The sequence below is a fragment of the Heloderma suspectum genome, chromosome 1, assembly GCF_057233095.1.
Source record: "Heloderma suspectum isolate Gila_16-S chromosome 1, 16-S_ref, whole genome shotgun sequence".
NCBI classification, from domain to species: Eukaryota; Metazoa; Chordata; class Lepidosauria; order Squamata; family Helodermatidae; genus Heloderma; species Heloderma suspectum.
Window position 1 is genome coordinate 66,382,236 of NC_139458.1, and position 20,691 is coordinate 66,402,926.

The 20,691-nt window shown below is 44.7% G+C and overlaps 1 protein-coding gene across 1 annotated transcript in view; it reads left to right on the forward strand.

The window, feature by feature from the left end:
* The window catches only part of RYR3 (ryanodine receptor 3), a 593,263-nt gene that overhangs the window by 332,750 nt on the left and 239,822 nt on the right, over positions 1-20,691 (forward strand). Inside the window, exons 43-45 of the mRNA XM_084844796.1 lie at positions 5,259-5,362; positions 7,721-7,856; positions 15,105-15,285. Coding sequence (XP_084700922.1) covers positions 5,259-5,362; positions 7,721-7,856; positions 15,105-15,285 — 421 coding nt within the window. The remainder of the gene's footprint in view (positions 1-5,258; positions 5,363-7,720; positions 7,857-15,104; positions 15,286-20,691) is intronic.

Here is a 20,691-nt window from a genome sequence, read left to right on the forward strand (position 1 = left end):
TCTCATAAAAAGAAGAATACAAGAAGGGGCCCCATCGATCTAAAGGCAAACATAAAGCCAGCAAGAGACAGGGATCCAATTCTAGGCCCAGCTCCTCAAGTTCTCAGGACTCCAGGGAGTCTTACTCCTCTTTCTCACCCCCCCCCCAAGCAGCATGGGTTCACTGAGTGTCCAGAGCTCACCCATCAGGGCTTCAATCCCCAAGTTGGGAAGTAAGTGAACCCATAGTTCTCCCTTAGAAAACAGCGCTCTGACCAAGCTCCTAAAACCCTCAACAGGGGCACACAATCTCTGACCCTAGTGATGAAGGGGAAGGGGAGCTCTCAGATGAGGAGATAGAAACTTCTTCTAGCCAAGGCATATTATTCTCCCCTGAGTTCTTTCCAGCACTCCTGGCAAAGGCAAGCAAGAAACTGAAACTCCCTGAGGAACAGCCAAGCCCAGAGGAGTTAGACACTGCACAAAAATGGGACAAAGCAGCCTTCCCACAGGGGCCACCCAGGCCTATGCTGGTCTCCATCCCAGAGTCCTTTGATAAGGTCTGGAAGTCAGACTAGGTCAACCTATCAAAAACAAAGACTGTGCATAAACTGGTTAACACATTGTATGTTCCTCCTCCTAAGGCCATGGACCTACTGAAGGTTCTGGCGGTGGATGCCCAGGAGCTGCCCTCACATCCATCGCAGTCATACCTTTGGAAGGGGAGAGCCCCAAAGACCCATGTGACAAGAAAGTTGAGTCAGCCCTTCGCAAAGGGTCCGAGGCCTCAGCTGCAGCTTTCAGAGCAACAGCAACCAATTCATTCTTTTCCAGAGCTATCTGTCTCTGGGCAGGTGATCTGGTGGCTGTGGAATCTACCCCCAAAGCCATTAAGAATGGCCTGAAGAAAATTGAACTCACAGCTGCCCTTCTAATGGATTCTGTGCTAGACACTATTTAGCTGAATGCCAGGACCTTGACCTTGAACATCCTGGCCCACAGGCATATTTGGCTGAGAAACTGGGATGTTGACCAGGGCTCTTAAGTGTGCCTTGCAAACTCTTACTTCGAGGGAGCCAAGCACTTTCGACAACCACTGGAGAAAGTGCTGGTCAAGACTAAGGACAAGACCAAGGCTCTTCCCACAGCCAGGAGAGAAGCACTCAAACTGAAGGCACAATATTCCTTTCATTCTAGCAAGGCCTCCTCCAGGGCTTGGCCATCAACCGGATTCAAGGCCCAATGGAACTGAGGGGCAAAACATTCCCCTAGGACCAGGTCTTCCTTGTCTTTCAACCCCACCTCAAGATCCAAGAACGGAAAGAAACACAAGTCTGCCTTTGCCAGATTGAGGGGCGGCTCCTTCATTTTGGGCATTATGGAAAGAAACCACTTCAGGCCTGTGTGTACAAGAGACCTCATCCAGGAACTATGTGCTGTTGTTTGCAGTAAGTCCCAAGGACAAATTCATTGCCTCCCCATGATAGAAAACCTCAGAGAAACATCTAAAGTTTCTGCAAGCAGTAGAACATCTCATTACCATCAAAGCCATTGAACCAGTCCTACAGTCTGTTCGGTTGGGGAGCCCACTTGGAGGGTGCTGTAGTGCAAGGAGTCTGGTCAGTGACAAAGGACCTCAAGAACATAAACTGGCTGGAGCTGAGGGCCATCTAGCTGGCCCTTCTCCCCTTCAGTAACCACATGCAGGGAGCACATGTGTTGATACAGACAGATAACTCTTCTGCGAAAGCATATGCGAATCACCAAGGGGGTATGAAATCAATCTCTCTCCACAAGCTGGCCAGGGAACTCCTGTCATGGTCAGAGACTCATCTCAGGTCGATCAAGGCGGCACACCTGTCAGGGATCTCCAGCATAGCAGGGGATTGGCTAAGCCATTTGTCTCTCCAGGAAATGGACTGGGCACTCAATCCGCATATCTTCCTAGACATCACAGCAAGGTTCAAGCATCCTGCATTGGATCATCACAAGAGAAAGCACATAGGTAGAGAGGTTCATGTAAAGATTCCAGTGTCAATCAGCAGTGGGAACCAATGCCTTGGTGGAACTATGGCCGAAGGGAATACTGTATGCATTTCTCCCCATCCCTCTGAATCCAACAGTAATTCAGAAAATCAAAAAGACCCAGGTGGAGGGTGATCCTGATTGCACCTTGTTGGCCTCACCAGCTGAGGTTCCCAGAGCTTCTCAGTGTGTCAGTGCCGAAACCCAGGAGATTGCCCAGCAGACTGGATCTTTTGTTGCAGGGGCCGATTCTCCACCCCAGCCAGGTCTCTTCTGGCTAGCAGTCTAGAATCCTAGAAGGGGTGGTTGCAGCATCTGTGTATACCCCAGAGGTTTTAGAAACCCTTCTGATGTCTCAGAAGCAGTCCACAAATAGGGTATATTCTGCCACATGGAAAGCTTTTCTGTCATGGTGTATTAGATCTGGGGTGGGCCCTAGCGTGATAAAGGAAGTGCTGGGTTTCCTTTAAGCAGGTTTGGATAAAGGCTTAAGCTCTAAGACAATTAAGTGACAAGCAGCTGCCCTAAGCAGCATCCTGAGCTGTGAGGGAAAGCAGCCCTGTCAGCTCCTCCACACCTAAAGTGTTTTCTTTGCCAGGTGGCTTTGCTTAAACCCCTGGTTATACACTGTTTTCCTATTTGGAATATACTAACGGCACTTATGAGTACCCTTTGAACCTATGGCCATGTGGGTTCTCAAGCTTTTAACACCCAAAATGCTGTTCCTAGTCACTGTTACGTGTGCCTTCAGGGTTTTGGAAGTTGGGGCTCTGTCTGCTGATCTCCAACTGTGCATTTTTCACAGTGACAAGGTAGTTCTTAGACCTGATCCATACTTGATGCCTAAGATAAATTCCATGTTTCACAGGAGTCAAGAAATTTCTTTGCCCTCCTTTGCCCTCTGTCTTTGTTTTGTATTTTTTATTTCTGTTTGTGGTCCTCATGATTGCCTGAGGGCTTATGACCCATAGGGGCACCTTTTGCAAGTGTGTTTGTTGTGGGAGTATGCTTCCCCTAACAGATGGATATTCCGTCTGCTTGTCTGGGAAAAGGACATAAAGTAGACTCTTGTTTGTTCTGCCAGGCCCTCACGAAGCAGACACATCATAATCGGTCCACCAGACTCCGTGTTCTACCGTGGGAGCAAGCTTTAAGGGCAACAGGCACTGACCCTAAATCTAGAGACCAGACACCATTAGTCATCTGTTCATTCACAGACCTGGAGATGTCTCTGTTGCTCAAAGACCCTCCCCCTTGGGGCATTAGGGACTTCTGACCACTCTAATGTGATTTCCCCCATGGCTTCACTTGGAGCCTCTCCATCAGTACCATCCCCTTCCAAGGCTATCCTCATCAACCCTCCAACATCAAAACTGGTTGTTGAATCCTGCCACAACAAGGAAACTGCCTAAACAGATAAGATCTTGCAAGCTGGTTCAACTGAAGCTGAAGAAGAAGAAGCCAACTTCATCGGGCATTCACTCCAAGTCTATCTTGGTATCAGCATCTCTGCTGACTGATTTGGCTCTGGCGCAATCACCAGGTGCGCCATCCCAGCACTACCTTCTCACTACCTCCTTAAACAGCAGACCTTGAATCTGACAACAGAGGATCATCTAAAGGATGCCCCACTAATCCTGGCCTCAATGTTGGGAAGTGAGATTCGAGAGGTGTCTCCCGACCCTCTGCCATGGAGGAGGGCTGCAGAAAGATGTAGCTGTAAACAACCTATCTTTGCAGATTTCACTGTTAGCAGATGTAAGAAATTGATGACGGAAGCATTTTTTTTCTCCAGATGAACTGAGGGGTGGTCTTGCTCTTCCAGGCTGGTCTGGGGAGCATGTCAGAAGAAGAAGGCAAAGAAATGAAGTGGACCCTGCCTATTTGCTCCAGGAGAAACTGCCATTGCTAGGTGTTGAATGGCCTCCATGACACCCAGAGAACAGAAATTCACAGTAATAATAGTAATAAAAAAATTCACTTGACAAGTAGGCAGGGCAACCTAGATTTTCATTACTTGCCAGGCTAAGCTTTTAAAAAAAGTCATATGGCATTATGTTTATAGAACAAGGTATGCTTTGGCTGAAGGCCCTCAGACTTTCAGAGAGTGCAAAGGTGGAAAAGCTCAGGCCTGGCGGCCAAATGTGGCCCTCTCTTTAATTTCATCCACCCTCTGGCATTTCCAGAGAGTCATCACTGCTGAGATGATGGGTAAAGTGGCTGCTGATGCTCAAGGCTGGCTTAAAAGGAAAGAGCTCCACCCTAGCAGAATGGGCTGAATGAGACCTGATCAACCATTGTAAATGCTACAATAGTAGACTAGGGCAAACAGAACAGGACTTCTTTTCTGAATAAATTTAGGCTGCAATCCCATACACACTTACCTGAGAGTAATTCTTATTGAACTCAGTGAGGCTTACTTTTGAGTAGATACACTCTTATTCCTACAAGTTTTGGCATTCCTCCAGGTCTGTAGGCATTGCATCTGAATCATGATAGGGCTGGGCTTCCCAATGACATTCAGAGAATATTACACTGTTTCACTATTTTCAGTGTTCTTAGTGAGCCTGGGGAAAATACATGAGCGTTTCAGAATTTAATCATATAGACTGAACAGACTGTTCTCATATACTTTATAAATGGAAATCATATGCCTGAGTGCAGACTACATTTTTTTTTAAAATTTGGGCAAATGTGTGTGTGTGTGTGTGTGTGTGTATGTATGTGTGTGTGTGTGTGTATATATATATATATATATATATATATATATAAAAACAAAATATATACATGCAGTGCTGCCAATTCTGAATGGCAGACATCAATTTATGTGTCTAGGTTTCTCTGAAGTATAGGTATGTTGACTGGGAAAGGATGAGGCCTGACTTCCATTTTTTATTGCAGGGAAATCAAGCTGTTTAGGTGTGTATACACCATTCACAGGTCATAACATGCATGTGTTTAGCCATTTAAAGTAGCATACTTTTTATATGCAAGTTTGAAAACTACAGTATGACTCACCCCTAAAACTAATGCAAATACATTATAGTAAGTGAGAACAAGTAAAAAATAAACAAAGATTTGGGGCCGCTCTCCATAAACTAAGACTTAATATACTGAACCAGGGAACATGAAACTCAAAACATTTTTCTTCTTTTTATCTAAACTGCAATGTAACTGCTGCCCTCTGCTGTATAAGAAGCATAATTGCAAACTTATTGTTTAATTACTGTGCATTATCACGTCTCTTTCTCCAGCCTCTCCTTCTATGAGGGGTTCCACTCCACTAGATGTGGCAGCTGCCTCTGTAATGGACAATAATGAGCTTGCACTTGCGCTGGAGGAGCCAGACCTAGAAAAAGTAATTACTCACTGTCTCAATTTTTCCTCTGTGACTCTGTTTCACTTTCAATCATAACTTGTCTTAGTGAGGCTTAATTTTCATTAGGCATATTATTCATTTTTATTATGTCACCACAGTCTACTCACTCTTAAATAGTATAAAAAGATACAGTTTTCATGATTTTTGTAACTGTGTTGGTGGTAATAAGTTTATTAAACATATGAAAGATACATTTTAAAGCAAATAACCTTTGCCCTTCCCAAAGGTATGTTTCCAGGAAGCCTTGAGGCAGGAGAAGGGGGATGTGTGGAATCACACGACTGGGGTGAGAATAGACTGTGACCAGGGTTGTATCTGACATGGTTGTGCTCTCAAGCTTTTGACCAAGGGCATTTGAGTTTGCGAGTGCCCTTGAATGAATGCTTGAGATATCCATAATTTGATCAGTGCTAATCACCACTTCTGCGGAGAAAAAGGGTTTGCGTGGACTTGGTCTCTTCCCCACCCACTCATGGGGTGGCTAATGTTGTCAGGGATGATCTCTGAGCTTTGGCAACACCAGAGCACCACATATTCTTCTCTGAGATCGTGATGTAAGGTCCCCCTTTCCTCCTGGCAATAAGCATTTTTGGGCCTGTTAGAAAAGATCCATGTATGGAAATTAGTTTCTTTCTGCAAGCAGATTCTTTTTTCTGGCCTGGAGCAATTATGTCCAGTGAAATTATATCTTCCATTCCTTCTACTCCTTTTGAATCTTGGAAGTTCGCACATGGTCCTTAGTGATTCCAGCTGAATCTACACATAGCAGTTATACTGTTATCATACCATTATGATAACTATTGGTACACATGACACCAATGGGCACCAATAGTTATGATAGTATGATAACGATATAACTGCTATGTGTAGATTCAGCCTCCATTTCCTGGTCAGGTAACCTGTCTAACAGTCAGCCAGTTTTGAGTGCCTGTACTTAATGTTGGGAACCTGAGACAGGATAGGGATTCTGTTGGTGCATCGTCCACCCCTGATGGTGATCTTGGGGGATCTCAACATTCAGTTTGGGATTTCATGTCCTCAGTGACAACCATGGGTCTGTCTCAGATTATAGCAGGCTGAACACATATAGCAAGGCACACACTGGATCTGGTCTTCTGCAATGGAATAGTGGAAAATAATCTGTGGGTGCAGGAGCAAGGGATGACTCTGTTGTCATGAACAGATCAAGCTAGACCTTCAGGCTGGTTGTAACCTCTGCAAGAGTAGGAGGCAGTTTGTATGGCCCGCCTCTGAAGACTGATGAATCCAGATGGTTTTCTGGCTTCTCTAGGGCGGTTTCCTACAGTTTTAGCTGGCAGTCCTGCTGAGGCCTTGGTCACTGCTTGGAATGAAGGGGTGATTCAGACTATTGATATTATTACTCCCAGACATCAATGCCAACTTTTACTTACTTTGGTTGGTATATCAGCTGTAACCCTATCTAGAGAAAGTGGACTTAGCTGGAGTTATACATGCCCTAGTTACATTAGACTAGACTCTGTAATGTACTCTGCATGGGGCTGCCTTTCAAGGTGACTTGAAATTCTTATCTGGTACAGAATGTGGCTGCTCATGACCTTGTTGGGGCTACATGGTTGGATCGTATTACAGCAATTCTGTACCAGCTGCACTGGTTATCTGTGTATTTCTAGGCCCAATTCAAAATGTTGGTGTTGGAGCCATAAGTGGTTTGGGTCCAGGTTATTTAAAGCACTGCCTACACTTGTATGAACCTGTCTATGTTTTAAGATCATGCTTGGAGGCCATACTTTCTGGCCCACCTCTAAGAACAGCTAAGTTGGTGGGTACTAGAGGGAATGCCTTCTCAGTGCTGGCCCTTCCCTATGGAATCCCAAGACAGATACAGCTGACTCTATCTGTGGCTGCTTTTAAGAGACATTTATAAATATATCTATTCTCTCTGGCCTTTAAAACTGTTTACATTTTAAGGTGCTTTTATAACTATGGGCAGTATCTAACACTGTGCCTGCAGGACTGACCACCAGAATAATGGGAAGCTAACGGAAACAAATGAAAATGCTGATTTCTGGAATGGGGAAGGTGAGTGGAGCTTGCAAAAGGGAGCTCCGCTGACCCGTTCTGTTCTGGAAACAAGTATTTTGGCTTCTTTCCAGGGTTGATTCCTTTTGCACCTGTGGTTGGTCCTGCGGGCACAACAGACTGAGCAGAGGTGCATTGGATACTGTAAGCTGCCTTGGGAACACCACAGTCTTGAAAGGTGGCTAAGATTTTTTTCCCCTAATTGCTTCACCTTAGTTTCTGCTATGGGTGCCTTGGAACCAACATTATAGCCCGTGATATGTTTGTATTGGACAGGTTGTAACCTACTTGGCAGGTTGTGGTCTTCAGAGCTGCCCAATGCTTTTAGCAGCAGGATATCCTGACATTGGTTGGAATCCAATAGAGGGCGAACGATATCTGTCATTCTTAAGATTTGCTGTTTTTGTTAATGGTAAGTTTAAATATTGGATTGAAAATTATGTGGAAAAATTAATACTTTGCTATGACTGGATTTTATGAGTTGCTTTACTTACACAGCAAATCATAGGCTGTGATTCACAAGAATTATAGCTCAAGCTATTTTTTAATAGTGTCTACCCATTACATTTGTATAGAAGAGCTTAAAAATGTGTGGTAAACTTCCAGATTGGAAGAGAACTGGATTTATATAAACTACAAAGAGTCTTGTGGCACCTTAAAGACTAACACGTTTGTTATGGCACAAGCTTTCATGGAGCAGATCGCACTTCATCAAAAGCTTGGAGTGTCATTATAGATATATGGGTGTAGGAAGTAGAAGAAAAAAATGTTAGCAGTGAGATAAGAGTAGAATGAAATGCAAGAAATACAGACTGATAATTACATTGGTGATTAGATATTATATATCAAATAATTATAGTGACTATTCACTAAGCAGTGTTTATAAACATCTAGCAACTCAGAATGACATTCTGTGCATCTGATGAGGTGGGCTCTGGTCCACGAATGCTGATGCTATAATAAATGCATTACCCTTTAAGTTGCTCTTTGTTGTTTTTGCTGCAACATACTAACAAGGCCACCCCATCTGGATTTATATATTATTTAATTATTAAATTTATGCGTTGCTTCCCACTGTAAAAAGCAGTCTCAAAGCGACTTACACACACAATACAGAAATCCATGATTAATATAATGGTGGGGGGATCAAAACGATCTACAAATAAAATTAAAAACATAATCTAAAAACAACACAATATGAAAAGTGTTCATCCATGGATGCACAAGATCTGATCCCCCTCACAGTCTAGAATGAACATCACAAATGCAGCCCTCAACAATCAGGCCATAACTAATATCCAGATACCTGGGAAAATATGTACATCTGGTGCCAAACAGATGACAGTGTTGGTGCCAGACAAGCTTTCTTGGGGACAGTATTCCAGAAATACGAGGCTATCACAGAAAATGTCCTACCCAAACTGACATTCCCCAAGCTTCTCACAGAAGCTGACGTCAGGGACTGGGTAGGTTCATATGGGGAGAGGCAGTCCTTGAGATACTGAGGTCCCGAGCCATGTAGGGCTTTATAGGTAAAAACCAGCACTTTAAATTTGGCCTGGAAACAAACTGGCAACCAGTGCAGGTGAGCAAGCACTGGGATTCTATGTTCACATTGCCTAGTCCCAGTCAACAACCTGGCTGTCGCATTCTGCACTAGCTGCAGTTTCTGAACCGTCTTCAAAAGCAGCCCAATGTACAACACATTGCAGTAAACTCACCTAGAGTATACCAGAACATAGACCCCTGATACTAGGCTATCTTCATCCATATAGGGTCACAACTGGGCCACCAACCAAAGCTGGTAGAACGAAGACACTCAGTGCCACAGAGGTCACTTGAGCCACCAGTGCCAATGATAGATCCAGGACTACCCCCAAATTTCACACCTGCTTCTTCAGGGGCAGTGTGACCCCATCCAGAGCCCATTGCACTTTACCCAACTGGACAGAGGAACCACCCACCAGCAAAGACTCAGTCTTGTCTGGATTGAGCCTCAGTTTATTGTAGGGATGTCAGAGAATTCCGAGACGGATCTCGGTGAGGCTGAATGCCAGTGCATTCGCCCCGCCGAAAACCGTCGCGAAACGAATCCCCCACCCCCCCACCCCACGAAAGGCACGTGGGACGGAGCTTCCTCCTTCTTCAGCCATGATAGGCTACGTAAGTATTTACGTAGCCTACCACGGCTCACTGCAGGGACGCAAATGACGGTGGCTACGACAGCCGCCATTTGAGTCCCTGCAGGGTTGCCCAGTGGCCAGATGTCCGGCTGTGGGCGGCTGGAACTGGCCGGCGGCTCCGCGGCTTGGCCGCAGAGCGGAGCCAGCCAGCCAAGATTCCAGGGGGGAGGCATGGAGCGCCTCCCCCCCAGCAAGGATTCTAGGGGGAGGGACGGAGCGCCTCCCCCCACCTGCGGAGCCCGGCGGAGCCAGGTAAGCAGGGTTTTGTACACCCCTAGTTTATTGGCTCTCTTCCAGTTAGGGATGGGAGGATTCCCTACCTGCTGGTCCGGGTGGGAATCTGCCCACGGGGGGTGGCAATCCGTCCCTCCCTCCAGAATCCTCAGGAGCCAGCTCCACTCCACAATGATCCTGTGGAGCCAGCCACTGGCTCCGCATCACTGGCGATATGGCCAGCCGCCATTGCCATGCCATATCGCTGGCTGAGTGAGGGCTAACTCCGGACGCAAATGGCGTAGTGGATGCCATTTGCAGCCGTAAAGCTGTTAGATTAACCTAAATGCAGCCATTTATGGGGTCCTCATTGGGGTCCGTGGCAGAATTCTCTGCCATCCCTACTTCCAGTCCATTACCAAGCCCAGACACTGGTTCAGCACATCCACTGCCACACCTGCCTGAGAAAAGGAGTGGAGTTGTGTGTCATCAACATACTGTTGACAGTGCACCCCAAAATTCCAGATGACTCCACACAGTGGTTTTATGTAGATGTTAAACAACACAGGGGATAGAATTGACCCCTCCATTTATTCCATTTTGATTATATAAACTTCTGTCCTGCCCTTCAATAATAATATTTCTAGAACAGCTAACACTCATAAGTATAAAAACAATTATAAAATTAAGTTGTTGTTGTTCAGTCGTTCAGTCGTGTCCGACTCTTCGTGACCCCATGGACCATAGCACGCCAGGCCTTCCTGTCCTGCGCTCTCTCCCAGAGTGTGCTCAAGTTCATATTCATTGCATCGGTGATGCTATCTAGCTATCTTATCCTCTGTCGTCCCCTTCTCCTTTTGCCTTCAGTCTTTCCCAGCATCAGGGTCTTTTCCAGAGAGTTTTCTCTTCACATTAGGTGGCCAAAATATTTGAGCCTCAGCTTCAGTATCTGTCCTTCCAATGAGCACTCAGGGTTGATTTCCTTTAGGATGGACTGATTTGACCTCCTTGCAGTCCAGGGGACTCGTAAGAGTCTTCTCCAGCACCACAGTTCGAAAGCATCGATTCTTCGGCGCTCAGCCTTCCTTATAGTCCAGCTCTCACAGCCATACATTACTACTGAGAAAACCATAGCTTTGATTAGACGGACCTTTCTTGGCAAGGTGATGTCTCTGCTTCTTACTATGCTGTCTAGGTTTGCCATAGCTTTCCTCCCAAGGAGCAAGCATCTTTTAATTTCATGGCTACAGTCACTGTCTGCGGTGATTTTGGAGCCCAAGAAAGTAAAATCTGTCACTGCTTCCATTTCTTCCCCTTCTATATGCCAGGAAGTAATGGGGCCAGATGCCATGATCTTAGTTTTTTTTAATGTTGAGTTTCAAACCAGCTTTTGCACTCTCCTCTTTCACCCTCAACAAGAGGCTCTTGAGATCCTCTTCGCTTTCTGCCATTAGGGTGGTATCGTCTGCCTATCGGAGGTTGTTGATAATTCTCCCAGCAATCTTAATTCCGACCTGTGATTCATCCAACCCAGCGTTTCTCATGATGTACTCTGCATATAAGTTAAATAAGCAGGGTGACAATATGCAGCCTTGTCGTACTCCTTTCCCAATTTTGAACCACTCGGGTGTTCCATGTCTGGTTCTTACTGTTGCTTCTTGACCCTCGTGCAGGTTTCTCAGGAGGCAGTACTCCCATCACTTTAAGAATTTGCCACAGTTTGTTGTGATCCACACAGTCAAAGGCTTTAGCGTAGTCAATGAAGCAGAAATAGACGTTTTTCTGGCATTCTCTTGCTTTCTCCATGATCGAGCAAACGTTAGTGATTTGATCTCTAGTTCCTCTGCCTCTTCGAAACCCAGCTTGTACTTCCGGTAGTTATCGGTTCGCATACTGCTGAAGCCTAGCTTGTAGGATTTTGAGCATCACCTTGCTGGCATGTGAAATGAGCACAATTGTGCGGTAGTTTGAACACTCTTTGGCATTGCACTTCTTTGGAATTGGAATGTAAACTGACCTTTTCCAGTCTTGCGGCCATTGCTGAATGTTCCAAATGTGTTGGCATTTTGAATGCAGCACTTTAACAGCATCATCTTTTAGGATTTTAAATATCTCAGCTGGAATACTGTCATCTCCGCTAGCTTTGTTGTTACTAATGCTTCCTAAGGCCCACTTGACTTCACTCTCAAGGATGTCCGGCTCAAGTTCAGTGACCACACTATCATAGGGATGGCGGAGAATTTCTGAGAATTTCTCCACGAATCTTGGTGAATGCCAACGCATTCGGCCTCCCGAAATTGGTGGTGAAATTCTCCGCCCCCCCGCCCCCCCGGGATGGGACTTACCTCCTGCGAATGTCCCTCTCGGTGGCGGGTCCCGGCGGTGGTTCAGCGGGGGCGGGGGCAGCAGCCGGTCTTCCGACCGGCTGCCGCCGCCGCCATTACAAAATAAAGTAAAAAAAAAAAAAGTGATAGGCTACGTAACGATTAATGTAGCCTATCACGGCTAGATTTCCAAAGTCAGCCATGATAGGCTACGTTAATCGTCACGTAGCCTATCACGGGTGACTTTGGGGGGGGGGAAAACGCTATTTGCGTTGCCCTTATTTTCGCCGTAGTGTACGTAAATCTTTACGTAGACTAGACGTGCCAAAATAAGGAACTCAAATGGCGGCGCCCATGAGCCGCTGCCATTTGCGTACGCATGCGCTTTTTTTTTTCTTTCCCAAAGTCACCCGTGATAGGCTACGTGACGATTAACGTAGCCTATCACGGCTGACTTTGGAAATCTAGCCGTGATAGGCTACGTTAATCGTTACGTAGCCTATCACGGGGTTGTTGTTTTTTTTTCACTTTTTGTTTCGCGGCCAGGGAGACGGGGCGCTTCACCCCAGCCAGAATTTCGGCCGGGCGAGGCGGGGCGCCTCCCCCCCTTCGCCTGAACTTCAGGGGGAGAAGCGAAGCGCCTCCCCCCCACCGCGAAGCCAAGCTGAGAAAAGGTAAGTGACTTTCGTACATCCCTACACTATCATGGCTATCAGGGACATTAAGATCTTTCCTGTATAGTTCTTCTGTGTATTCTTGCCACCTCTTTTTAATCTCATCTGCTTCTGTTAGGTCCCTGCCTTCTTTGTCCTTTATCATGCCCGTCTTTGCACAAAACGTTCCCTTGAGATCTCCGATTTTCTTGAAGAGATCTCTAGTCTTTCCCATTCTGTTGTTTTCCTCGATTTCTTTGCATTGTTCATTTAAGAAGGCCTTCTTGTCTCTCCTTGCTATTCTCTGGAACTCTGCATTCAGTTGGATATATCTTCCCCTTTCTCCCTTGCTTTTCGCTTCCCTTCTTTCTTCAGCTACTTGTAAAGCTTCATCAGACAGCCGCTTGGCTTTCTTGCATTTCTTTTTCTTTGGGATGGATTGAGTTGCTGCCTCCTGAACAATGTTACGGACCTCCGTCCATAGTTCCTCAGGCACTCTGTCTATCAGGTCTAATCCCTGAAATCTATTCCTAACCTCCACTGTATATTCATAAGGGATATGATTGAGGTCATACCTGAATGGTTTAGTGGTTTTCCCTACGTTCTTCAATTTCAGCTGAAATTTTGCAACAAGAAGCTCATGATCTGAGCCACAGTCAGCTCCAGGTCTTGTTTTTACTGACTGTATAGAGCTTCTCCATCTTTGACTGCAAAGGACATAATAAATCTGATTTTGATATTAACCATCTGGTGATGTCCATGTGTAGAGTCGTCTCTTGTGCTGTTGGAAAAGAGTGTTTGCTATGATCAGCGTGTTCTCTTGGCAAAACTCTATTAGCCTTTGTCCTGCTTCATTTTGTACACCAAGGCCATGCTTGCCTGTTATCCTGGTGATTTCTTGACTTCCTACTTTAGCATTCCAATCCCCTATGATGAAGAGGACATCTTTTTTTGGTGTTAGTTCTAGAAGGTGTTGTAGGTCTTCATAGAACCGATCAACCTCAGCTTCTTCGGCCTCAGTGGTTGGGGCATAGACTTGAATTACTGTGATGTTGAATGCTTTGCCTTGGATTCGTACTGAGATCATTCTATCGTTTTTAAGATTGTACCCCAGTACTGCTTTTCCCACCCTTTTGTTGTCTATGAGTACTACTCCATTTCTTCTAAGGGATTCTTGCCCACAGTAGTAGATATGATGGTCACCTGAATTAAATTCGCCCATGCCTGTCCAGTTTAGGTCGCTGATTCCCAAGATGTCGATGTTCAATCTTGCCATCTCATGTTTGACCACCTCCAGCTTACCTTGATTCATTGATCTGACATTCCAGGTTCCTAAACAATATTGTTCTTTACAGCATCGGATTTTCTTTTCACCACCAGACACATCCACAGCTGAATGTCCTTTCGGCTTTGTCCCAGCCGCTTCACTCTTTCTGGCGCTACTTGGAAATACCCTCTGCTCTTCCCCAGTAGTATATTGGACACCTTCCGACCTGAGGGGCTCACCTTCCGGCATCATATCTTTTAGCCTTGTGATATGTTCCATGGGGTTTTCTTGGCAAGACTACTGGAGTGGGTTGCCATTTCCTTCTCCAGTGGACCACATTTTGTCAGAACTCTCTGCCATGACCTGTCTGTCTTGGGTGGCCCTGCACGGCATAGCTTATGGCTTCACTGAGTTATGCAAGCCCCTTCGCCACAACAAGGCAGTGATCCATGAAGGGGATAAAATTTAGAGCAGCAGATAAAAACACAAAACCAAAATCATAAGATCACAATGCAGTATAAAAGCAGTTCCCTCATAATTTAAAATTCTTAAGAAAATTTTAAGAAGTCTTCACCTGGTGTCTTTTTAGCACCAAGCGGAGTGGGTGCCATGTGAGCCTCCTTGGGGAGAATATTCCAGATGTGGGGTGCCACAACCAAGAAGGCCCTCTCCCCAGTCACTACCCACTAAGACAGTAGAGACACTCTGAGGAGCGCCTCTAATGATAATCTTTGATAGTGCATCCACTTGTTGAGAATGTGCCTCTTGGACCCTGCACGAATGGTTCATTCCTAATTTCTCTTCATAGTATTTCCCACTGAATCCTTTCTCAGAGAATCCAAATTTTGATATCAGAAAAAAAATCTGTATCAAATATATAAAAACATCTCAAAGATTAATAACTCATTCTATCACGGAATGTGTGTTTTATTTTTTTAAATTTTAATGTGTAGAGTTCTCTCAGTGTTGTTTTTTGTTTTTATAGTCAATTTAGTAACATGTTCTCTTTTTGGTTTCTAGGTGAAAGTGTCGAGGAAAATGCCAGTGTAGTTGTCAAACTTCTTATTCGACGGCCAGAATGTTTTGGTCCAGCTCTTAGAGGAGAAGGAGGAAATGGTTTGTTGGCTGCTATGCAAGGAGCAATTAAAATATCTGAGAACCCAGCTCTAGATCTCCCCTCTCAGGGGTATAAGAGGGAACTGTAAGTGCATATAAACCATACTTCCCACCATTCTGGAAGACGCTGTTCAAATGTCTGACTTAATTACAATTACAAAACATCGATTACAAAACAATTCTGTAGTAAAGGATATTAGCAATTTAGGAACATAGGACTCTGCCTTACCGTGAGTGAGACCATTCAAGCATTTAGTTCTGTGTTCGACTACACAGACTGGCAGCAGCTGTCCAGGATTTCAACCAGGAGAGTTTCCCAGCTGTATTTGGAGATGCGAGAGATTGAACATGGACCCTTTTGCATGCAAAGCAGGTGCCACCCACTGATCGCTTTTTAAATTCTGGATTCGAAAATTGATATAGAAATCAGATTTTTTAAAATGGAAAAATTACTGTCTGGATTAATCAGTCTAGAAGTCTCATTTCTCTTATGTAAACCGCAATACATATTGTTGAGATGCACTGTACCCCTGAACTGATAATTCCAGGAGGTTATTTGGTTGTAGACGTCTCTTATTAACAGTAATGAATATGGTCAAAAGCCAATAATCTAGCTCCCTGCTGCTAGAACACCACAGATCAGGTTTACATATTTATTTATTTATTTATTTCATTTCTATACCGCCCAATAGCCGAAGCTGTCTGGGCGGTTCACAAAAACATATCCCAAACGCTGCTACAAATGTAGTATTTGGGTTCTTACACTGGTATCAATGTCCAGCTCCTGTTCAGCAGTGCTCCAGCCCCCTTTTGTTGTATCATTTAAATTCTGTTTGAGCCCAATTGAGCTGTGCAGGCTCAATTGGGCGACATCTGTGCCTGTCAGAGAGACAACGCTGATTTATCTTTATGTAGTGCAACTGTGCTCTGCTTGTGCTATTTTGTGGCTTGCACCACACTGGTTTTCTGGAGGAGGAAAGCTGATATGTACATTCTTGTGACGTTGGACTAGAATGTGAAATTGGACTAGATTGCCTTTGGCTACATTCCACTTCTGTTGTTCTCTAAAAGTTTATTCAGACCCTAAGTAAGTGTTATACAAACAAAGCCCCAAATGACTGTTGTTTTTTTTAAAGAGAAAAGCTCTTCAGAGGGGTGCTTTAGAGTGAAAAAGCAGTGAGAGAAGTTGGTGCTCAACCATTTCCCACCTGTCTCTTCTGCACTCCAAATTGTCCCACAAGCTGTTCTTTCCTATGGGATTTCAGACATTATTTATGTTTTCAAACACATGTTTGGAATTGCTGGAGGAAAGCAGCTAGGGGATGGCATTGGAACAAATTAGCAATGGGTGCGTAAAGAATGAAGCATAGCACTATTCTACTGTTTCTCCACTTTAAATCACTTCCTCCCACAGTCTGTCTGTCTGTCTCTTTTAAGGCTGTTGGGATTTCAGTACATGCATTTGCATGTAACATTTAATTAGGCCCTCATATTTAGGAAGCATCCCCTTCATGGATCACTGCCTTGTTGTGGCGAAGGGGCTTGCGTAACTCAGTGAAGCCATAAGCTATGCCGTGCAGGGCCACCCAAAATGGACAGGTCATGGTGGAGAGTTCTGACAAAATGTGGTCCACTGGAGAAGGAAATGGCAACCCACTCCAGTATTCTTGCCAAGAAAACCCCATGGAACGTATCAAAAGGCTAAAAGATACGATGCCAGAAGATGAGCCCCTCAGGTCGGAAGGTGTCCAATATACTACTGGGGAAGAGCAGAGGGTATTTCCAAGTAGCACCAGAAAGAGTGAAGCGGCTGGGCCAAAGCCGAAATGACACTCAGCTGTGGATGTGTCTGGTGGTGAAAAGAAAGTATTGTTCTTTACAGCATCAGATTGTTTAGGAACCTGGAATGTCAGATCAGTGAATCAAGGTAAGCTGGAGGTGGTCAAACATGAGATGGCAAGATTGAACATCGACATCTTGAGAATCAGCGAACTCAAATGGACGAGCATGGACAAATTTAATTCAGGTGACCATTATATCTACTAGTGTGGGCAAGAATCCCTTAGAAGAAATGGAGTAGCACTCATAGTCAATAAAAGGGTGGGAAAAGCAGTACTGGGGTACAATCTCAAAAATGATAGAATGATCTCAGTACGAATCCAAGGCAAACCATTCAACATCACAGTAATTCAAGTCTGTGCCCCAACCACTGAGGCCGAAGAAGCTGAGGTTGATTGGTTCTATGAAGACCTACAACACCTTCTAGAACTAACATCAAAAAAATATGTCCTTTTCATCATAGGGGATTGGAATGCTAAAGTCGGAAGTCAAGAAATCACTGGGATAACTGGCAGGCATGGCCTTGGTGTACAAAATGAAGCAGGACAAAAGCTAATAGAGTTTGCCAAGAGAACACGCTGATCATAGCAAACACTCTTTTCCAACAGCACAGGAGGCAACTCTAGACATGGACATCATCAGATGGTCAATATCGAAATCAGATTGATTATGTACTTTGCAGCCAAAGATGGAGAAGCTCTATACAGTCAGTAAAAACAAGACCTGGAGCAGACTGTGGCTCAGATCATGAGCTTCTTGTTGCAAAATTTCAGCTGAAATTGAAGAACGTAGGAAAATCCACTAAACCATTCAGGTATGGCCTAAATCATATCCCTTATGAATATACAGTGGAGATGATGAACACATTTCAGGGATTAGACCTGATAGACAGAGTGCCTGAGGAACTATGGACGGAGGTCCGTAACATTGTTCAGGAGGCAGCAATTCAATCCATTCCAAAGAAAAAGAAATGCAAGAAAGCCAAGTGGCTGTCTCATGAGGCTTTACAAGTAGCTGAGGAAAGAAGGGAAGCGAGAAGCAAGGGAGAAAGGGGAAGATATATCCAACTGAATGCAGAGTTCCAGAGAATAGCAAGGAGAGACAAGAAGGCCTTCTTAAATGAACAATGCAAAGAAATCGAGGAAAACAATAGAATGGGAAAGACTAGAGCTCTTTTCAAGAAAATTGGAGATCTCAAGGGAATGTTTTGTGCAAAGACGGGCATGATAAAGGACAAAGAAGGCAGGGACCTAACAGAAGCAGATGAGATTAAGAAGAGGTGGCAAGAATACACAGAAGAACTATACAGGAAAGATCTGAATGTCCCTGATAGCCATGATAGTGTGGTCACTGAACTGAAGCCGGACATCCTCGAGAGTGAAGTCATATGGGCCTTAGGAACCATTAGTAACAACAAAGCTAGTGGAGATGACAGTATTCCAGCTGAGCTATTTAAAATCCTAAAAGATGATGCTGTTAAAGTGCTGCACTCAATATGCCAACACATTTGGAACACTCAACAGTGGCCACAAGACTGGAAAAGATCAGTTTACATTCCAGTTCCAAAGAAGGGCAATGCCAAAGAGTGTTCAAACTACCGTACAATTGCGCTCATTTCACATGCCAGCAAGGTGATGCTCAAAATCCTACAAGCTAGGCTTCAGCAGTATGTGAAATGAGAACTACCGGAAGTACAAGCTGGGTTCCGAAGAGGCAGAGGAACTACAGATCAAATCGCCAACATTCGCTGGGTCATGGAGAAAGCAAGAGAATTCCAGAAAAACGTCTATGTCTGCTTCATTGACTACGCTAAACCCTTTAATTGTGTGGATCACAACAAACTCTGGCAAATTCTTAAAGAGATGGGAGTACCAGACCACCTTACCTGTCTCCTGAAAAACCTGTACAAGGGTCAAGAAGCAACAGTAAGAACCGGACATGGAACAACTGATTGGTTCAAAATTGGGAAAGGAGTATGACAAGGCTGCATATTGTCGCCCTGCTTATTTAACTTATATGCAGAGTACATCATGAGAAACGCCGGGTTGGATGAATCACAGGTCGGAATTAAGATTGCCGGGAGAATTATCAATAACCTCAGATATGCAGACGATACCACCCTAATGGCAGAAAGCGAAGAGGATCTAAAGAGCCTCTTGTTGAGGGTGAAAGAGGAGAGTGCAAAAGCTGGTTTGAAACTCAACATTAAAAAAACGAAGATCATGGCATCTGGCCCCATCACTTCCTGGCATATAGAAGGGGAAGAAATGGAAGCAGTGACAGATTTTATTTTCTTGGGCTCCAAGATCACTGCAGACGGTGACTGTAGCCATGAAATTAAAAGACGCTTGCTCCTTGGGAGAAAAGCTAGACAGCATAGTAAGAAGCAGAGACATCACCTTGCGACAAAGGTCCGTATAATCGAAGCTATGGTTTTCCCAGTAGTAATGTATGGCTGTGAGAGCTGAACTATAAGGAAGGCTGAGCGCCGAAGAATCGATGCTTTCGAACTGTGGTGCTGGAGAAGACTCTTACAAGTCCCCTGGCCTGCAAGGAGGTCAAATCAGTCCATCCTAAAGGAAATCAACCCTGAGTGCTCATTGGAAGGACAGATACTGAAGCTGAAGCTCAAATATTTTGGCCACCTAATGCGAAGAGAAAACTCGCTGGAAAAGACCCTGATGCTGGGAAAGATTGAAGGCAAAAGGAGAAGGGGACGACAGAGGATGAGATGGCTAGATAGCATCACCGATGCAATGAATATGAACTTGAGCACACTCTGGGAAAGAGTGGAGGACAGGAAGGCCTGGCATGCTATGGTCCATGGGGTCACGAAGAGTCGGACATGACTTAATGACTGAACAACAACAACAATTTAGGAATCATATGTACTTCATCATCATGGCGATCACTTGTGACCGAGTAAGATTGTCTTCCAAAGATAGAGTCTATATAGATAACTCTTTAAAAGGAGTAGACAGATTCATAGAAGATAGGTCAATCAACACATTAATCTCTAGCAGTGGGTCTGCAGGTGGCTGTAAAAGCCGATTCTGGATCTACACAGCCTCCCACAGTGAGGACATAGGTTTCCATTGCTTGACATGCCTTCTACTGAGCTCGTTTCTCCCTTTTGCTCTGTACTTGTGCTTCTTCAGAGTCCATAGCACCTTTAATATAGGCTGACCTCCAGTTGGAACTCTCATGGGTTAGAGCTTCCCAGTTATCAATCCTTATGTTACATTTTTTTTTAGATTAGCTTTAAGAACATCTTTAAATCTCTTTTGCTGTCCACCAATATTCCATTTTCCATTTATAAGTTGGGAATAGAGTTACTGCTTTGGAAGACAATAATCAGGCATTCGAACAACATGGCCGATCCAGCGAAGTTGATGTTGCGAATCATTGTTTCAACGCTAGTGGTCTTTGCTTCTTCCAGTACGCTCACATTAGTCCATCTGTCTTCCCAAGTAATTTGCAGAATTTTTCGGAGGCAGCGTTGGTGGAATTTTTCGAGAAGTTGGGAGTGGCGTTTATAGATGGTCCATGTTTCACAGGCGTACAGTAAGGTTGGTAGCACAATGGCTTTGTAAACAACCATTTTGGTCTCCCTGTGAATGTCCCAATCCTTGAAGACTCTACGCTTCATTCG